This window comes from Hoplias malabaricus, chromosome 2 (genome assembly GCF_029633855.1).
Source record: "Hoplias malabaricus isolate fHopMal1 chromosome 2, fHopMal1.hap1, whole genome shotgun sequence".
Taxonomy (NCBI): Eukaryota; Metazoa; Chordata; class Actinopteri; order Characiformes; family Erythrinidae; genus Hoplias; species Hoplias malabaricus.
Window position 1 is genome coordinate 63,877,033 of NC_089801.1, and position 16,189 is coordinate 63,893,221.

General features: G+C 46.8%; 1 protein-coding gene across 4 annotated transcripts in view; it reads right to left on the bottom strand.

The window, feature by feature from the left end:
• Nucleotides 1–367: 367 nt before the first annotated feature.
• Nucleotides 368–16,189, bottom strand: part of LOC136686803 (somatostatin receptor type 5) — a 28,961-nt gene continuing 13,139 nt past the window's right edge. For all 4 annotated transcript variants that reach the window (XM_066660796.1, XM_066660794.1, XM_066660795.1 and 1 more), the window contains one exon: nt 368–580. In XM_066660796.1, the coding sequence (XP_066516893.1) occupies nt 503–580 (78 nt within the window). In that variant the 3' untranslated portion in view covers nt 368–502. The remainder of the gene's footprint in view (nt 581–16,189) is intronic.

Below are 16,189 nucleotides of genomic sequence, written 5' to 3' on the forward strand. Positions count from 1 at the left end.
TGAGGAGTGTGGGAAACCACCCTTCCGTAAAGATGGTGCGTGGGAGGGGGCAGAGTCACCGTTATCTCAGGGGGCAGAGTTGCACAACTGGCTTTGTATGATGGTAGTTACATGAGGTCAACAGTCCAGGAATTCCTTTTAACAGCAGATGGTGCTTGTGAGTGGGTGGAGTCAGTGATGTCTTGGGGTGGAGTCACTGGTGTCTCAGAGGGTGGAGTCTTCTTATTGACACAAACTGTTGGTGGGATATGAAGTTATGAGGTCAAAGGTCCAGGCTGGAGCTCTCCAAGGCAGCAGAGGGCGCCTGGTGAAGGCTGAGCGCTGCTGTTGGTGTGGGCGGGGTCACAGGCCTCCTAGAGGGCGGAGTTGGGGTATGAGGCCACACCTTCCACCGGAAGCAAGCGACAGAAAGACGTTTAAACAGACAGACGGTGGGGGGGGAGAGAGAGAGAGAGAGACGGATGACAGACAGAAAGAGAAGAGAAAGGAGAGAGTGCAGGGTTTAAAGCGAGGACTGGCCAATGATTTTGGGCCTTTCAGGCTCCTGTGCTGCGCCCGAGCAAGGCTCCAGCTGCACGTCCTGTGGAGAAACACACAACAGGACACACACAGTGGAACCACTCCGGCAGGGACCTACCTCTGTTCTCAGAGAAGGGACTAAACATTAAAACATAATACCACATTCACCCAATCATATTTCATCTCCAGTTACATCCCCCAAACACACACAATGCCACCACCACCAGCACAGGCTTCCTCTGAGACAGCGCCTCTTTTCTCATGGCCGTAAATGCCACGTCACTGCACACAAGGGTGACCATACTTCAGTTTTTAAAATAGAGGACACTGGAGACACACTGGCGTCCGATGCTGCAGCTGGTGGTTTATGTTTTAGGACCGTGGCACAATGTGTGTGTGAGGATAGGAGAAGGTTAAATGCCTCTAAATTCATGCAAATATTTTAAAAAACATTAATACATGAACATTTACTTATTTGTCAAGAATAAACTTACTACAATAGTGGGCTTAATATTCTAATAGACAATACTGCAAAATCATTCATTCATTGACTGTAACTCTTATCCAATTCAGGGTGTTGGTGGGTCCGGAGGCTACACAGAATCACTGGGCGCAAGGCAGGAACACACCCTGAAGGGGGCGCCAGTCCTTCACAGGGCAACACACACTCACACATTCACTCACTCACACCTACGGACACTTTTGAGTCGCCAGTCCATTTACCAACGTATGTTTCTGAGGGTGGGTTGAAACCAGAGCACCCGGAGGAAACCCACACAGACACAGGGAGAACACACCAAACTCCTCACAGACAGTCACCCGGAGGAAACCCACACAGACACAGGGAGAACACACCAAACTCCTCACAGACAGTCACCCGGAGGAAACCCACACAGACACAGGGAGAACACACCAAACTCCTCACAGACAGTCACCCGGAGGAAACCCACACAGACACAGGGAGAACACACCACACTCCTCACAGACAGTCACCCGGAGGAAACCCACACAGACACAGGGAGAACACACCAAACTCCTCACAGACAGTCACCCGGAGGAAACCCACACAGACACAGGGAGAACACACCAAACTCCTCACAGACAGTCACCCGGAGGAAACCCACACAGACACAGGGAGAACACACCAAACTCCTCACAGACAGTCACCCGGAGGAAACCCACACAGACACAGGGAGAACACACCAAACTCCTCACAAACAGTCACCCGGAGGAAACCCACACAGACACAGGGAGAACACACCACACTCCTCACAGACAGTCACCCGGAGGAAACCCACACGGACACAGGGAGAACACACCAAACTCCTCACAGACAGTCACCCGGAGCGGGACTCCGACACTGTGTGACTGCGACACTACCTGCTGCTAAATCATCTCCTATTATTTCAGTTTTACAACATTTTATTTTTTAATTATTATTTTCATGTCAATGTATACATTTATATTAGTAAATACAGTAATTAATTAATTAATTAATTATCTGTAAGCGCTTATCCAGTTCAGGGATGTGGTGGGTCAGGTGACCCAGAATCACTGGGCGCAAGGTGGGAACACACCCTGGAGGGGGTACCAGTCCTTCACAGTGCAACATAATAAATACATCAATAAAATTATAATATTCACATTGTTTTAGGCTGAAGTCATTCAGCTGTGGTGGGGAAACCAATGATTGAGAAGGCAGGGCTTAAACTGATGCGTTAAAGCAAATCCCAAACAGAAGGACATTTCACATCCCAAAACTGGAGTCCTCACTCTACACCACACAATGTAGATGTCCAGCACCAACTCTCCATCTGTAAAATCTCCAGCTGCAGCAGACATCACATTTGTTTTATTTGACTCACGACGGCAGCTCGTAAAATTACCCTGTGGTCTTTTGAGGAGGTTCAAACGCACCTTGGATCAGTGGCCAACGAAAGAATCCAGCGAGAGCTGGACACTGCAGCAAGGAAGGAACAAACTCTACTGATCTGTCTGAACTGATGACGGAGCTGTGTTCAGTCCCAAACAACAACACGCCAATACACCATGAGTAATCAACACTTAACGTTACCACCGCCGTTGTTGTGGTTTCCAAAGCCCACTGAGCTGAACTTGTCGTATCTATCCAGGTACCACATGCCAAGAAATGTGTAGAGCCGAGTTGAGTTGAGTAGGCACCATGAAGTGGGAAAGCTCCAATAGTCTACTTTTTGGCCACAATTAGCCACAACAATAATAAGCCTCTAGTCTAGCAGGAATAGCAATGTGCAGCATGTCACAATCCCCATAAACTTACTAAAATAGATGTTACTATGTAGTTACTGAAAACTAGTGCCACTGTGGGGTGGCACTATAATGTGAGGTGGGCTATGTTTGTGACCCACCCCACCGCTCACACCTAATGCAGATGAATGTAAATATATTAGGGGAAAAATACAGGGCCTGCATTTCCCCAAAACCATTCACCTGCGGGACCGGTTCTTTCCTGTGAGAAAGACAAATGCAGATGATCTAAATAAAGGGGGAAAAGGTTTTTAGCTCCCCCTGGCTCTGTTCTGCTCCCTGGTGCTGTGGCTGGCTGTCCACAGCTGTGTGTGTGTGTGTGTGTGAGTGAGAGTTTGAGTGGAGTCTATGTTTCATTGCTGTGCAATAACAATAAAAGCACAGCACGTGACATTAAGCAAACGCTAACACTACAAATTACTCTGAAAAACCACATTCCTCCTGTCATAGGAATCAGTAGAAAACAAGTTGAAATACTGGAGTGATGCGTTATTACATTTTTCAAAAGTTACACTGTTGTTGTTTAAAGCAACACTAGGCAGTATTTATGCCTTAAAATTACACCTTCAAAATCACTTTGATGCACTGAGCTGTAACAGGGAGAACAGAGCCTCTGTCGTAGGTACTCTGAACTCATCACTGCAGAAACTGCACTTTATAACTTTCGGAGACGTGTAGGGAGCCACTCCCACGCACCTCCCCCTTGTGTTCAGGACAGTGCTGCACAAGTCAGCTGCACTTTGCAAATGTAGGGGGAGCCCAGGAGACTTTTGAATTTAGCTTATCTTCAACTGTGTTTGTGTGTGTGTGAGAGAGAGTGAGAGTGCTTACAAATTATGTAAAATTTAATTATTACGCTCGAGCTAATTGCACACTTTTTTAATTAAACTACAACAGCAGGACAAGGCCGGGGCACTTATCAGGCCTTCAGCAGCAGAACAGGGCAGCAACTCCATTAATGATAATGAGAACAGCTCACCCTTATCATTACTGTGTGGTCAAGCTGTGATTTACACACACACACACACACACACACACACACACACACACACACTACAAGCAATACAAAAAGAATTGAAGTTTTTCTCAGTTACAAAACTGGGTCATAGCGCTCAGATTTTTCACACTTCAGAAAACAAAACATTCAAATGAGTTGAATCTGTGAGGAACAAGGCAGGGAACGCTCCAGCACTCGGGTCCTCTACACAACATGGACAGGACTGAAGACCAGTCTCTCCAATCACAGAGCAGGTCACGTTCATGTGACCAATGGTGGGGTTAAACCTTGTACACAGACATGACCAGAGAAGATTGTAGCAGGATGGAGTTCTGCCATTGGTTTTACCTCCTATACTCCCCAGTCTGAGGATTTTGGGGTGGGACTTTCAAATTAATGAGGGGGGCGGGCCTTCCTTGCGCTATATGTATCGGCAGTGGTGGGTTGCTTGCCAAGGCATTTCCTGTTTCTCTTCCGGCGTCTGATCCCTGTATTGGCAGTGTTTAACGTCGCTGAAGTTTGTGGCTTGCTCCGTGACGATCGGAAACCGTTGGCTTGTGCTTGGATTGCCGGTGTCGGCTGGTTGGATTCCGGTGTTTGCATCATAGCGAGGGTATGTTAACGCTAGTTGACCCGTTTTATTAATGATCAGACTGGGAGATACTAATATTTCTTTTAATCTGGTGGGTGATAGTAGCAACCGTGCTGCATGGTTGGGTCGTTACTGCTGCTGTACTCTCTGATTTTGACCGCAGTGGGGAACGCTGTGCTACTGTCTGTTGGTATGTATGCCGATTATCTTACTTTTAAAAATGAGATTTTAGTCGAATGTATTGTTTAGTGTTTGTGTTTTTTTTAGGTTCCTGAGCCTGGGTGGTCCTGGCTTTTGTCCAGTTCCTGCGGTGCTGCTGCTTTGTCTTGGGTTTTGTTTTGTTTCAAATACTACATTGTTTTGTCTTGGGTTTTTTGTTTCAAAGACTACATTGTTTTGCCTTCGTTTTGTTTTAGTTTGTTTTGTTTCTGTGATTTCTTCTGTATTTTTTTCATTTGAATTTGTTAGTTATCACCATTACCCGCAAGCGCTCGGTGTGTGTGTGTGTGTGTGTGTGTGTGTGTTTGATGTGAAGAGTGGTGTTTTTTTTGGAGTGAATTGAGTTTTCTTTTATTATTTTCTACATTTGTGTCCTCTGATCTTCTCTCTCTCTCTCTCTCCTGTTTAGACAGGAGCTGTGGGTCACGGCAGGAGGTTATAGGGTTGGTTTGTGGAGTCCCGGTCATTCGTCCTGCAGTGTAGAGCACTGGGTGTGTAACCTGTGTGGTGTGATTACATATGGTGGTGGTATAGGGGACTCCCTCTGAGCTCAGTCTCTGCCGTGGTAAGCCCAGCCCTGTTCTACTACTTAGTCTTGTCTAGTAATTATTTTACTGCTGATAGTTCTCCCAGTCCTGTTGGTTACATGAAACTGATTTAAAACCTATTGTTAATAAATTTGGAAGTGTTGGAAATACGTCTCTGGCCTCTTGGTGTGAACGAACCTGAGTGTCTTTCTCATTTCTTTTCTTTCCTCTGGGCCTTAACGCCCCTTTTTTATTTCCTAGGGGTGAAAGTCCCTTAGGTGGCGTAGTCGTGCTACATCATTTTATTGTAGATTCCTCCTGACCACTACCACCTCGCCACATCTTGGCGTAGTCGGCAGGATCACTTTAGTGTATATTCCTCCTGACCACTACCACCTCGCCACATCTTGGCGTAGTCGGCAGGATCACACTCTGAGAGCAAGAGACGTACTTCCTTCCTGTTAATTTTGGGTTTGATAAGTATTTAATATATAGTTTTATTTAAGGCAAAGCAGCAGCATTTGTTGAGGAACTGAGAGGAAAGTGTATAAATATATTGTTTTTTTTCTTTCTTGACCTGAGACTTGGTGCAGATTTCCCTATGTGGGGATGGAGGAGGAGGTGCAGCAGCTTAGGGAGCTGGTGTTGCAGCTTAAGGCTGATAATGAGCGGTTACATCAAGAAATGGCCGCTGTTTCCACTGGCTCTAATGCATCTACCCCAGTTGTTTCTGTTGCAGTGAGTGATGTTTTGCCTGCTGTTTCTAGTGCTGTTACTGAGCGTCTGGTGGTAGTTCCTCGTGATCGAAAGTGCCCATTTTTTAATGGTAAGACTGGGATTGGGATAACGGAATGGGTAGAAGAGATACAGGGTTGTATGCGAGTCCGTCACCTCTCTGGGCAAGATCAGGCGTTCTTTATTTTTGATCATTTAGAAGGAGAGGCTAGAGAGGAGATAAAGTATCGTCCTGGTGTAAAGAGGGGAGACCCTGAAAAAGTTCTAGCCATTTTGAAAGAGCTTTACGGCTGTTCTCAGTCTTATGTTACCTTGCAACAGGCCTTTTTTTCAAGGAAACAGCAGGAAGGAGAAACCTTGCAGGAGTACTCATTGGCTTTAATGGCCTTAATGGAGTCTGTAAAGCAACATGCACCTGAGGGGACTATGAATGTAGGGGTTTTACTTCGAGATCAGTTTGTGGAGCATGTTTTGGATGGTGCTCTTCGTAGGGAGTTGAAACAGTTTGTTCGTCAACGGCCTACTGCTACCCTACTGGAGGTACGAGGGGAAGCCATCCGATGGGAGAGGGAAGGGTTGCCTGGCAGTGCAAGGGGACGTAGTTTATCTCTACCATTGGCCTGTGGTTTACAGTATGGCGTACAAGGAAGTGCCTGCCCAGCCCCATTGGGTGTTGTTCAGTCATCAGAATTGGGGGAGTTAAAGGACATGTTGAAACGTCAGCAAGAGCAGCTTAATCAATTAACTCGAACTGTGCTTTCATTACAGACCTCCTCTGGACCTAGTTATTCTCCTCGTCAGGGGCGTGTTATTTGCCGGAGATGTCAACAGCCAGGTCATTTTGCTCGTGACTGTGAGGGGGAGCGTGTTTCCCCTTCTCCTAGGGTCTTGCCTCAGAATCTAGCTAGACCTTCTCGTTCCTGCCAGCAGCCGGAAAACTGAAGCCCGCTGAGCTGCGGAGCCACGGCTCAGAGGGAGTGTCATCAGGCTCAAGGGCAGGTACGGTGGCTAGGCTAATCTCCTCCTGTCCAGTGATTGATGTTTTAATTGGTGGTGTTACTGTTTCTTGTCTTTTAGACACGGGTTCCATGGTGTCTACGGTAACCGAGAGCTTTTTTTCAAAGCAATTTGAACCCTGGGGTTATGAACGTCTCCAGTCTTGTCAATGGCTACAGCTTCGGGCAGCTAATGGGCTTGATATTCCTTACATAGGGTATTTGGAGCTGGATGTCTTGTTGTGTAATAAGGTGATGTCTCACTGTGGGATCCTGGTTGTGAAGGATCCCCCTGGTGCTTTGCCGGCAGTCCCTGGTGTCCTGGGGATGAATGTTATTAGCCGGTGCTATCGGGAGCTTTTCGGTTTATATGGTCCCTCTTTCTTCGATGTGCCTTCAGTGGCACATGCTCCGGGCCCAGTTATTGAGGCCTTGCAACAGTGTCATCGGTCTGCGGCCCAAGTTCCTAGGGACCCGATGGGTGCTGTAAGGGTTCGAGGCCCGGGTGCGGTGCGTATACCTGGTGGTGTGATGAAGGTGGTTATTAGCACTTGTCCGGAGCTATCTGGTGGCTTGTCTGCACTCTTTGAGCCTTCAGAGTCTGGGCTGCCCGCTGGTTTGTTGACGTCTCCCTGTCTTGTCCAGGTTGCTCGAGGCACTGTCCATATTCCAATAGTTAATGTAGGGACCACAGAAGTCTTGCTTTATCCCCATACCTGTCTTGGCTTTTTAAGAAGCGCTCAGGTTGTTAGCCTACCGGCTGGGGTTTCGGAGGTTAGAGCCGCTGCTGCCACGGTGTCGTCCCAAGTAGTGGATAGCGAAGTGCAGAAGGGGATAGAGGCTTTAGATTTATCGGGTTTGACAGATCTAGAACAGAAGGGGGTTAGATCTCTTTTACAGAGCTATAGCTCAGTTTTTTCTGCTCATGAGAGTGATCTAGGTTGCACCAACCTCATTGCCCATGAGATTCCCTTGCTAGATAATGTCCCAGTTCGGCAGAGGTATAGACGTATTCCTCCATCAGAGTATGAGTTGGTAAAGGCTCATATTGATCAGCTCCTGGAGGCTCAGGTCGTGAGAGAGAGTAGTAGTCCTTACGCGTCCCCTATCGTCCTGGTTAAAAAAAAGGACGGGAGTCTGCGTATGTGTGTGGACTACCGATTGCTTAATAGTAAGACACGCAAAGATGCCTTTCCTTTGCCTCGTATCGAGGAGAGCCTGGATGCCCTTTCAGGAGCCCGCTGGTTTTCTACTTTAGATCTGGCCAGTGGGTATAATCAAGTTCCAGTGGCCGAACAAGATAAGTCCAAGACAGCTTTTTGTACCCCCTTTGGCTTATTTGAATGGAATCGAATGCCATTTGGGCTTTGTAATGCTCCAAGCACATTTCAGCGGTTAATGCAACGGATGTTTGGAGATCAGCAGTATCAGTCGTTGCTTCTTTATTTGGATGATATTATTGTGTTTTCCTCATCTGTTTCCCAGCATCTGCAACGACTGGAACAGGTTCTCGGGCGTTTGCAAAAAGAGGGTTTAAAAGCCAAGTTGAGTAAATGTGTCTTTTTCCAACAAGAAGTTAGGTATTTGGGGCATGTTATTTCAAGCAAGGGGGTTTCCACTGACCCTGCTAAGATAGAGGCAGTAGCCCAGTGGCAACGTCCCCGCAGTGTGTCTGAGCTGCGTTCCTTTCTGGGGTTTGCCAGTTATTATAGGCGCTTTGTAGAGGGTTTTGCTCAGTTGGCAGGTCCTCTGCATAAATTGGTGGCTGCCCTTGTAGGTACGAAGACTAAAAAAGGTTCTGGACAGGCCTTGGGGTCAGTTTGGACCCCACAGTGCGAACAGAGCTTTGAACTCCTAAAGGCAAAGTTGGTATCTGCTCCGGTCTTGGCATATGCCAATTTTTCGCAGCCCTTCATCCTTGAGATTGACGCCAGTCATAGTGGTCTTGGAGCCGTGCTTTCTCAGGAGCATGAGGGTAGTGTTCGGCCAGTGGCTTACGCTAGTCGGGGCCTTCGCCCCTCAGAGCGAAATATGGACAATTATAGTTCTATGAAGTTGGAATTTCTTGCACTTAAGTGGGCAATGACTGAAAAATTTCGCGAATATCTCTTGGGGCATAAATGCGTGGTCTTTACAGACAATAATCCCCTGAGTTACCTTCAGTCGGCAAAATTGGGAGCCACTGAACATCGATGGTCGGCACAACTTGCGGCTTTTGATTTCGAAATTAAGTATCGGTCTGGGCGCAGTAATAAGAATGCTGATGCATTGTCCCGCCAGTATCTGTCAGGTCCCCATTTGGCTGAGCATGTTGTTCCAGGTACTTCTGTCCCTACGTCAGTTCAACAGGCCTCACGGGTGGGTCCTGCGGCATTTGTAACTCAGTCAGTGGTCTCTGTTTTTCCAAGTAACTCCTCATTAGACCTTCGGTCCCTGCAAGATGCAGACCCCCTTCTTGGAGAGATTTTGGGGTTTTGGCGGAGACGAGTTCGGCCCTCTCCGGCGGAGCGACGCCAGGTCTCTAGGCCCGCTATGGCACTATTGCGCCAGTGGGATCGGTTGGTGGAACGTGATGGGCTGTTATATCGTCGGGTGTTTCGTTCCGATGGGGGGGAAGATAATTTCCAACTTATCTTGCCCACAGTTCTTAGACAGGAGACCTTGCAACGCCTGCATCAGGAACATGGCCACCAGGGAATTGAGCGGACCTCAGAATTGGTGAGGCAGCGTTGTTATTGGCCAGGGATGTTTGAGGACATTAAACAGTGGTGTCAAGCGTGCGAGCGGTGTCAAGTTGCAAAAGATTCTGGGCAGGTACCGCATAGTTTTATGGGACATTTGCTAGCATCAAGGCCAAATGAAATCTTAGCTATTGATTTTACGGTGTTGGAACCTTCTCGAAACGGGTTGGACACTGTGCTTGTGATGACGGATGTGTTCAGCAAATATACCGTAGCAGTTCCCACTCGGGATCAGCGAGCTTCGACGGTAGCACAGGTACTGCTGATGGAGTGGTTCTTTAAGTTCGGTGTTCCTAGCCGTATTCATTCTGATCAGGGTAGGAGCTTTGAAAGTGTCCTGATGCAGCAATTATGTCGCCTCTATGGGGTAGAACGGTCTAGGACGACCCCATATCACCCTGCTGGTAATGGGCAGTGTGAGCGCTTTAACAGAACTCTTCATAATCTTTTGCGTACGTTACCATCTTCCCAGAAGCGGGACTGGGCATCGAATTTGCCACAGGTGGTTTTTTGTTATAATACCACTCCCCATCAGGGCACTGGCGAATCTCCCTACTTTTTAATGTTTGGCCAGCAACCTAGGCTTCCCATAGACTTTTTGTTGGGTCGAGTTCTAGAGCCTGTGCCTGGGGAAACCCAGGATTGGGTGGCAGAGCACCAGGCAAGGCTTAAGTTGGCATTTGAGGGAGCTCATGAACGGTTGTTAGCAGCTGCTGGTCGTAGGAAGGAGCGGCATGATCGGCAGGTTCGGGATGCACCCTTACAGGAAGGACAGTCGGTTTACCTCCGGGATCTTAGTACTCGGGGGCGGCATAAGATTCAGGACGTTTGGAGTTCTGTAGTATACCGGGTGGTGAGGGCCCCTTCAGGTGATGGGTCTGTCTATGCTATTGCCCCAGTCAATGACTTAAGTAAGGTCAGGCATGTCCATCGGAGAATGTTGAAAGCTTGTGTTCGGACTGAAGCCTTTCCTTCTCCTCCTAGGAATTCTCAGGTTCCTATTTCAGTAGTTCCTGGGGACAGTTCCAGCGAAGAGGATGACATTTGCCTCTTGATATCTGAGGGTTTACCACCTCATGAATCTGTTTTAAGTAACTCCAGTCCTACAGTTCCCCTGGGGGGAGTATTGGTAGATCAGCGTCCAGAGGAAATAGCTGCACAGGGAAGTTCTCAGTCTCAGGATTCTTTGTTGCGTTTAGATGGTCAATCATGTTCTGGATTGTCATCTTTGCGACGGACTGCTCGTTCCACAGCTGGTCAGCACTCTAATATTCATCATCTCCCCCGCCCAGCTGGTAGTGTCGATGAGGTGGTAGGTGAACCATTAGGTTTTGTATTGAATGCACAGTCTGCCCTGTTTAGACCTTGGTGTTAGTTTTTTTTTCATCTCGTTCATCGTCGGGTCGACGATGCAAAAAGGGGGGGTGGATTGTAGCAGGATGGAGTTCTGCCATTGGTTTTACCTCCTATACTCCCCAGTCTGAGGATTTTGGGGTGGGACTTTCAAATTAATGAGGGGGGCGGGCCTTCCTTGCGCTATATGTATCGGCAGTGGTGGGTTGCTTGCCAAGGCATTTCCTGTTTCTCTTCCGGCGTCTGATCCCTGTATTGGCAGTGTTTAACGTCGCTGAAGTTTGTGGCTTGCTCCGTGACGATCGGAAACCGTTGGCTTGTGCTTGGATTGCCGGTGTCGGCTGGTTGGATTCCGGTGTTTGCATCATAGCGAGGGTATGTTAACGCTAGTTGACCCGTTTTATTAATGATCAGACTGGGAGATACTAATATTTCTTTTAATCTGGTGGGTGATAGTAGCAACCGTGCTGCATGGTTGGGTCGTTACTGCTGCTGTACTCTCTGATTTTGACCGCAGTGGGGAACGCTGTGCTACTGTCTGTTGGTATGTATGCCGATTATCTTACTTTTAAAAATGAGATTTTAGTCGAATGTATTGTTTAGTGTTTGTGTTTTTTTTAGGTTCCTGAGCCTGGGTGGTCCTGGCTTTTGTCCAGTTCCTGCGGTGCTGCTGCTTTGTCTTGGGTTTTGTTTTGTTTCAAATACTACATTGTTTTGTCTTGGGTTTTTTGTTTCAAAGACTACATTGTTTTGCCTTCGTTTTGTTTTAGTTTGTTTTGTTTCTGTGATTTCTTCTGTATTTTTTTCATTTGAATTTGTTAGTTATCACCATTACCCGCAAGCGCTCGGTGTGTGTGTGTGTGTGTGTGTGTGTTTGATGTGAAGAGTGGTGTTTTTTTTGGAGTGAATTGAGTTTTCTTTTATTATTTTCTACATTTGTGTCCTCTGATCTTCTCTCTCTCTCTCTCTCCTGTTTAGACAGGAGCTGTGGGTCACGGCAGGAGGTTATAGGGTTGGTTTGTGGAGTCCCGGTCATTCGTCCTGCAGTGTAGAGCACTGGGTGTGTAACCTGTGTGGTGTGATTACATATGGTGGTGGTATAGGGGACTCCCTCTGAGCTCAGTCTCTGCCGTGGTAAGCCCAGCCCTGTTCTACTACTTAGTCTTGTCTAGTAATTATTTTACTGCTGATAGTTCTCCCAGTCCTGTTGGTTACATGAAACTGATTTAAAACCTATTGTTAATAAATTTGGAAGTGTTGGAAATACGTCTCTGGCCTCTTGGTGTGAACGAACCTGAGTGTCTTTCTCATTTCTTTTCTTTCCTCTGGGCCTTAACGCCCCTTTTTTATTTCCTAGGGGTGAAAGTCCCTTAGGTGGCGTAGTCGTGCTACATCATTTTATTGTAGATTCCTCCTGACCACTACCACCTCGCCACATCTTGGCGTAGTCGGCAGGATCACTTTAGTGTATATTCCTCCTGACCACTACCACCTCGCCACAAAGGACATGAAGAAACAGGTGAAAACAAGGGCGGAGAAGAAAGAGAACAGAGTTAAAACTGTGTAAACGAGAGCGGAGAAGGAAGAGACAAAACAGAGCAGGAACACTATGAATAAAGTGTCCTTGGGCAGGACTCCTGCACTGAGTGCCTCACTGTGCTTCGAATGTGGATCATGTCCGGATCAGATCTGGATTGGCTTCTCTCTATATCCCTCTGGTTCTCTCCATTCCTTTCTCTTTCTCTCTCTCAACTTCTCTTTCTATATCTCTTCAAAGCTTCAACACTTTACTGCCCATCATTCTCTTTCCTTACCTTTCTCTCACTCTCCCTACCTTTTTTCTCTTTCTGAACACCCCAGCGAGTAATGGGGAGGGGCCTGTCTTTTAGGCTTTGTCTGCAACATGGCCGCCATCTTGAAAGACATTGTATTGGATCAAGGGCAAGTTTTTCCAGAGCTTTTGCCAGAATCATTGCCACAATCAGATGTGCAATATCTCCTCTGGTTCAAAAGTTATCAACACTGAAACTTCTAATTTGTTTGTTTGTTACAGACTCGACCAGACCTTAAACGATTAGCTGTTTCCTGTAGCACTGTCAGGTAGCGCTGAGTCTTTAGGGTCCGGTCGAGCCCATAACAAGCCTGTAACAAATAACAAAAGTTCTGAAATTTCTGTGTTGATCATATTTGAACCAAAAGAGATATTGCAAATCTGATTGTGGCAAATGATTCTGGTCGTCGCTGATATTCTACATGGCCATCTTCCCTCTGGAAAAACTTGCCCTTGATCCAATACAACGTCTTTCAATATGGCGGCCATGTTCCTGACAAAGCCTAAAAGACAGGCCCCTCCCACATTACTCGCTGGGGTGTTCAGATATGTCATTTTCCCTTCCTTTCTGAAATAAAAGTGTGTCCTGAGGCTTTTGACTCACCCTGTATTTCTCTCTATCCCTCTCTCTTTATACCTTTCTCTTCTCTCTCGCTCTCTTTGTTCCTTCACTCTCTCTCCCTCTCTCGCTTTCTCATCCCTTCAGTGAAAAGAAAACAGATAAATCATGTAAAACTGGAATTGGGTCAAATTACATATTACAATAAAAATTCTAACTATCCTTCAACACAGTGCCCTGCAGAGACCCCCTACACACACACACACACACCAGCTGCTCTCACTCCTATCACATTCCTCGCACGCTGCATCTGTTACTTCATAAATCAGTATTTCCTAAACAAGCACATCTCCTGTGTGTGTGTGTGTGTGTGTGTGTGACAGTTTAGAAAACAGTAACTGGTGTCCCTTGTGCCCAGGGTCCAGCAGTGTCCTTCTATTTGGACCAGACAGATGTGGACACAGCAAACACACCCAGAGGAGATGATTTCCTTTGACTCCACAGGTCTGTCGCGGTTCTGAAAGACCGTCTGGGAGTCTGAGACCATTAGGGGGACAAACGTTTACAAATACGACCAAGACTGGGGAAGGAGGGAGCAGATCTACAACATGACCAGACTACAGACGACCCTCCAACTGTCCTCCTGAGATCTCTCACGTCTCTTACACTGCCTCTCTTTCTCTGTGCCTCAAAGTCTTTCTCTCTGTCCCTACCCCTCTATCTCTGTCCCTTCCCTTCTCTTCTCTTGCTCTCTCTGTCCCTACCCCCCTCTCTCTATCCTTACCCCACTCTCTCTTTCAATACAATGATATGATATTTATACACATTTTCAGTATTTCAGTATACATTATTTACAGTCTCTGACTTACGGCCATTACAGGGCGCGGCCATCAGTTCATTAAACTCGGATTAAAATTCATTCATTCATTCATTGTCTGTAACACTTATCCAGTTCAGGATCCAGAGTCACCTTATCCAGGTGGGTCCAGTGCCTACCCGGAATCACTGGGCGCAAGGTGGGAACACACCCTGGAGGGGGTGCCAGTCCTTCACAAGGAGACACACACTCATACGTTCACACACCTGTGGACACATTTGAGTCGCCAATCCACCTACCAACGTGTTTTTGGACCGTGGGAGGAAACCAGAGCACCTGGAGGAAACCCATGCAGACACAGGGAGAACACACTCACAGACAGTCACCCGGAGCGGGACTCAAATCCACAACCTCCATGTCCCTGGAGCTGTGACTGCGACACTAACCTGCTGCACCACCGTATTTTTTATTACATTGAAATGTAGTATACATTTATTAATATTGACAAAGCCAAGAAGTTTAGGTTTGTCTGTGACGTCATGTTTCTTGTTTCTTCCTGGCAATTTTTCAGTGTCTTTCTTATTGTTCATATTGATATCAGAATGATATCGACACAGGCTAAGAAATATATTGCGATATAAACTTTGGCTGTGTCGTCCAGCCCTATTATAGATTAAAATGTCCTGCTGATCGTGATTGGTGTAAATCCCCTACAGACAGTTCACCAGCTCTGTGTTATTTCGAACATGCTACAACACTGTAACACCACAGAGCTGACATTTCCCCCATGCAGACGGCGATGTGACACTCTTACTGCCCTGCTGCCCTAACCTCCCCTCCTGCCCTTGGGTCCAGTGTGTGAGGGCGGATAGGGAAACCTCTGTATATTTCGGGGTTAAAGGGTTGCTCTGGTTTCCTTGGCCCCTGTGTTCTGCGGTGGAAGTGGAAGGGTGCGGGGGGAGTTTTACATCCCTTCGACGTTTACACACAATTGGCTCACACCCCTGAAACTCATCCTGGGAGGGGTCAGAAACTGTCAGAGCTCTGGTCAGGAAGACAAACGACCTGTGATATGGGTTGCTGTCTGTCCAATTCAGCATGTGTGTCCTAGTGCCTCTAATATATTCAGCATGTGTAATAACTGTATGTGTTCTGAACAGAGACAGACAGTGGGGCGTGAACCGAGTAATAAAAAGGGTTATAAAAAGGATAGATTCGGTCCTAATATCAATTTGATTGAGCAGCTTTCAAAACCATTTTAAAATACACCATATACACACACCTGACCACCGCACAACATCTGAACTGCATATTAACGCACGATTTAATCAGTTCTCTCTGAAACAGGGCCATCCCTAGAGATTTCTGAGTGGAGCTGGGTGGAGCTGAGTGGGGCTGGGCTTGCAGTAACGTTGACGGGAGTGGGGCTGTAGGCCCCTTAATACAGGTCTAACGACGTCAGTGCCCAGGGCAGAAATACAGCGCTACAGATTGTTTAGATAAGTTAATGATACTCAGACGGCTTCTTGAGCTCAAGGCTAAAAACACAGCCCCAGACAAGCACTTCTCCTTCAGAGTCCCTTTAGAAAGACGACAAAAATCTGTGCTTTTCTACTCAACTAAACTAAAGGAAATCAACTAAACAACACTGAATACAGATATCATTTCATTAGGTGGCTTTGCCTCATCTTGCCCAGCAACAGTGTTAATGGACTACACTGTGTGGTGGAGGAGTAGTTTGTTGTGATGTTCTTTTTGTTTGTAAATATATACATTTTTTAACTGAATGTTGGTTTATTTTATTACCTTGTGTCCAATGGCGTAGATTTGCTCCTGACATTGGTGGGGACCTATGAATCTTTTCTTTTTTTATCCCTTTGCTCCGTGATAAAACAACACTGTAAGAGAACTGACAGTTGGCAGTTTGTTGTGCAGTTAATTCCCAAACCATGTTATTCATAGCTACAGACTTCAGCCTGACGTTATTATGATGGACTCATTTCATTAGCGAACTTGAC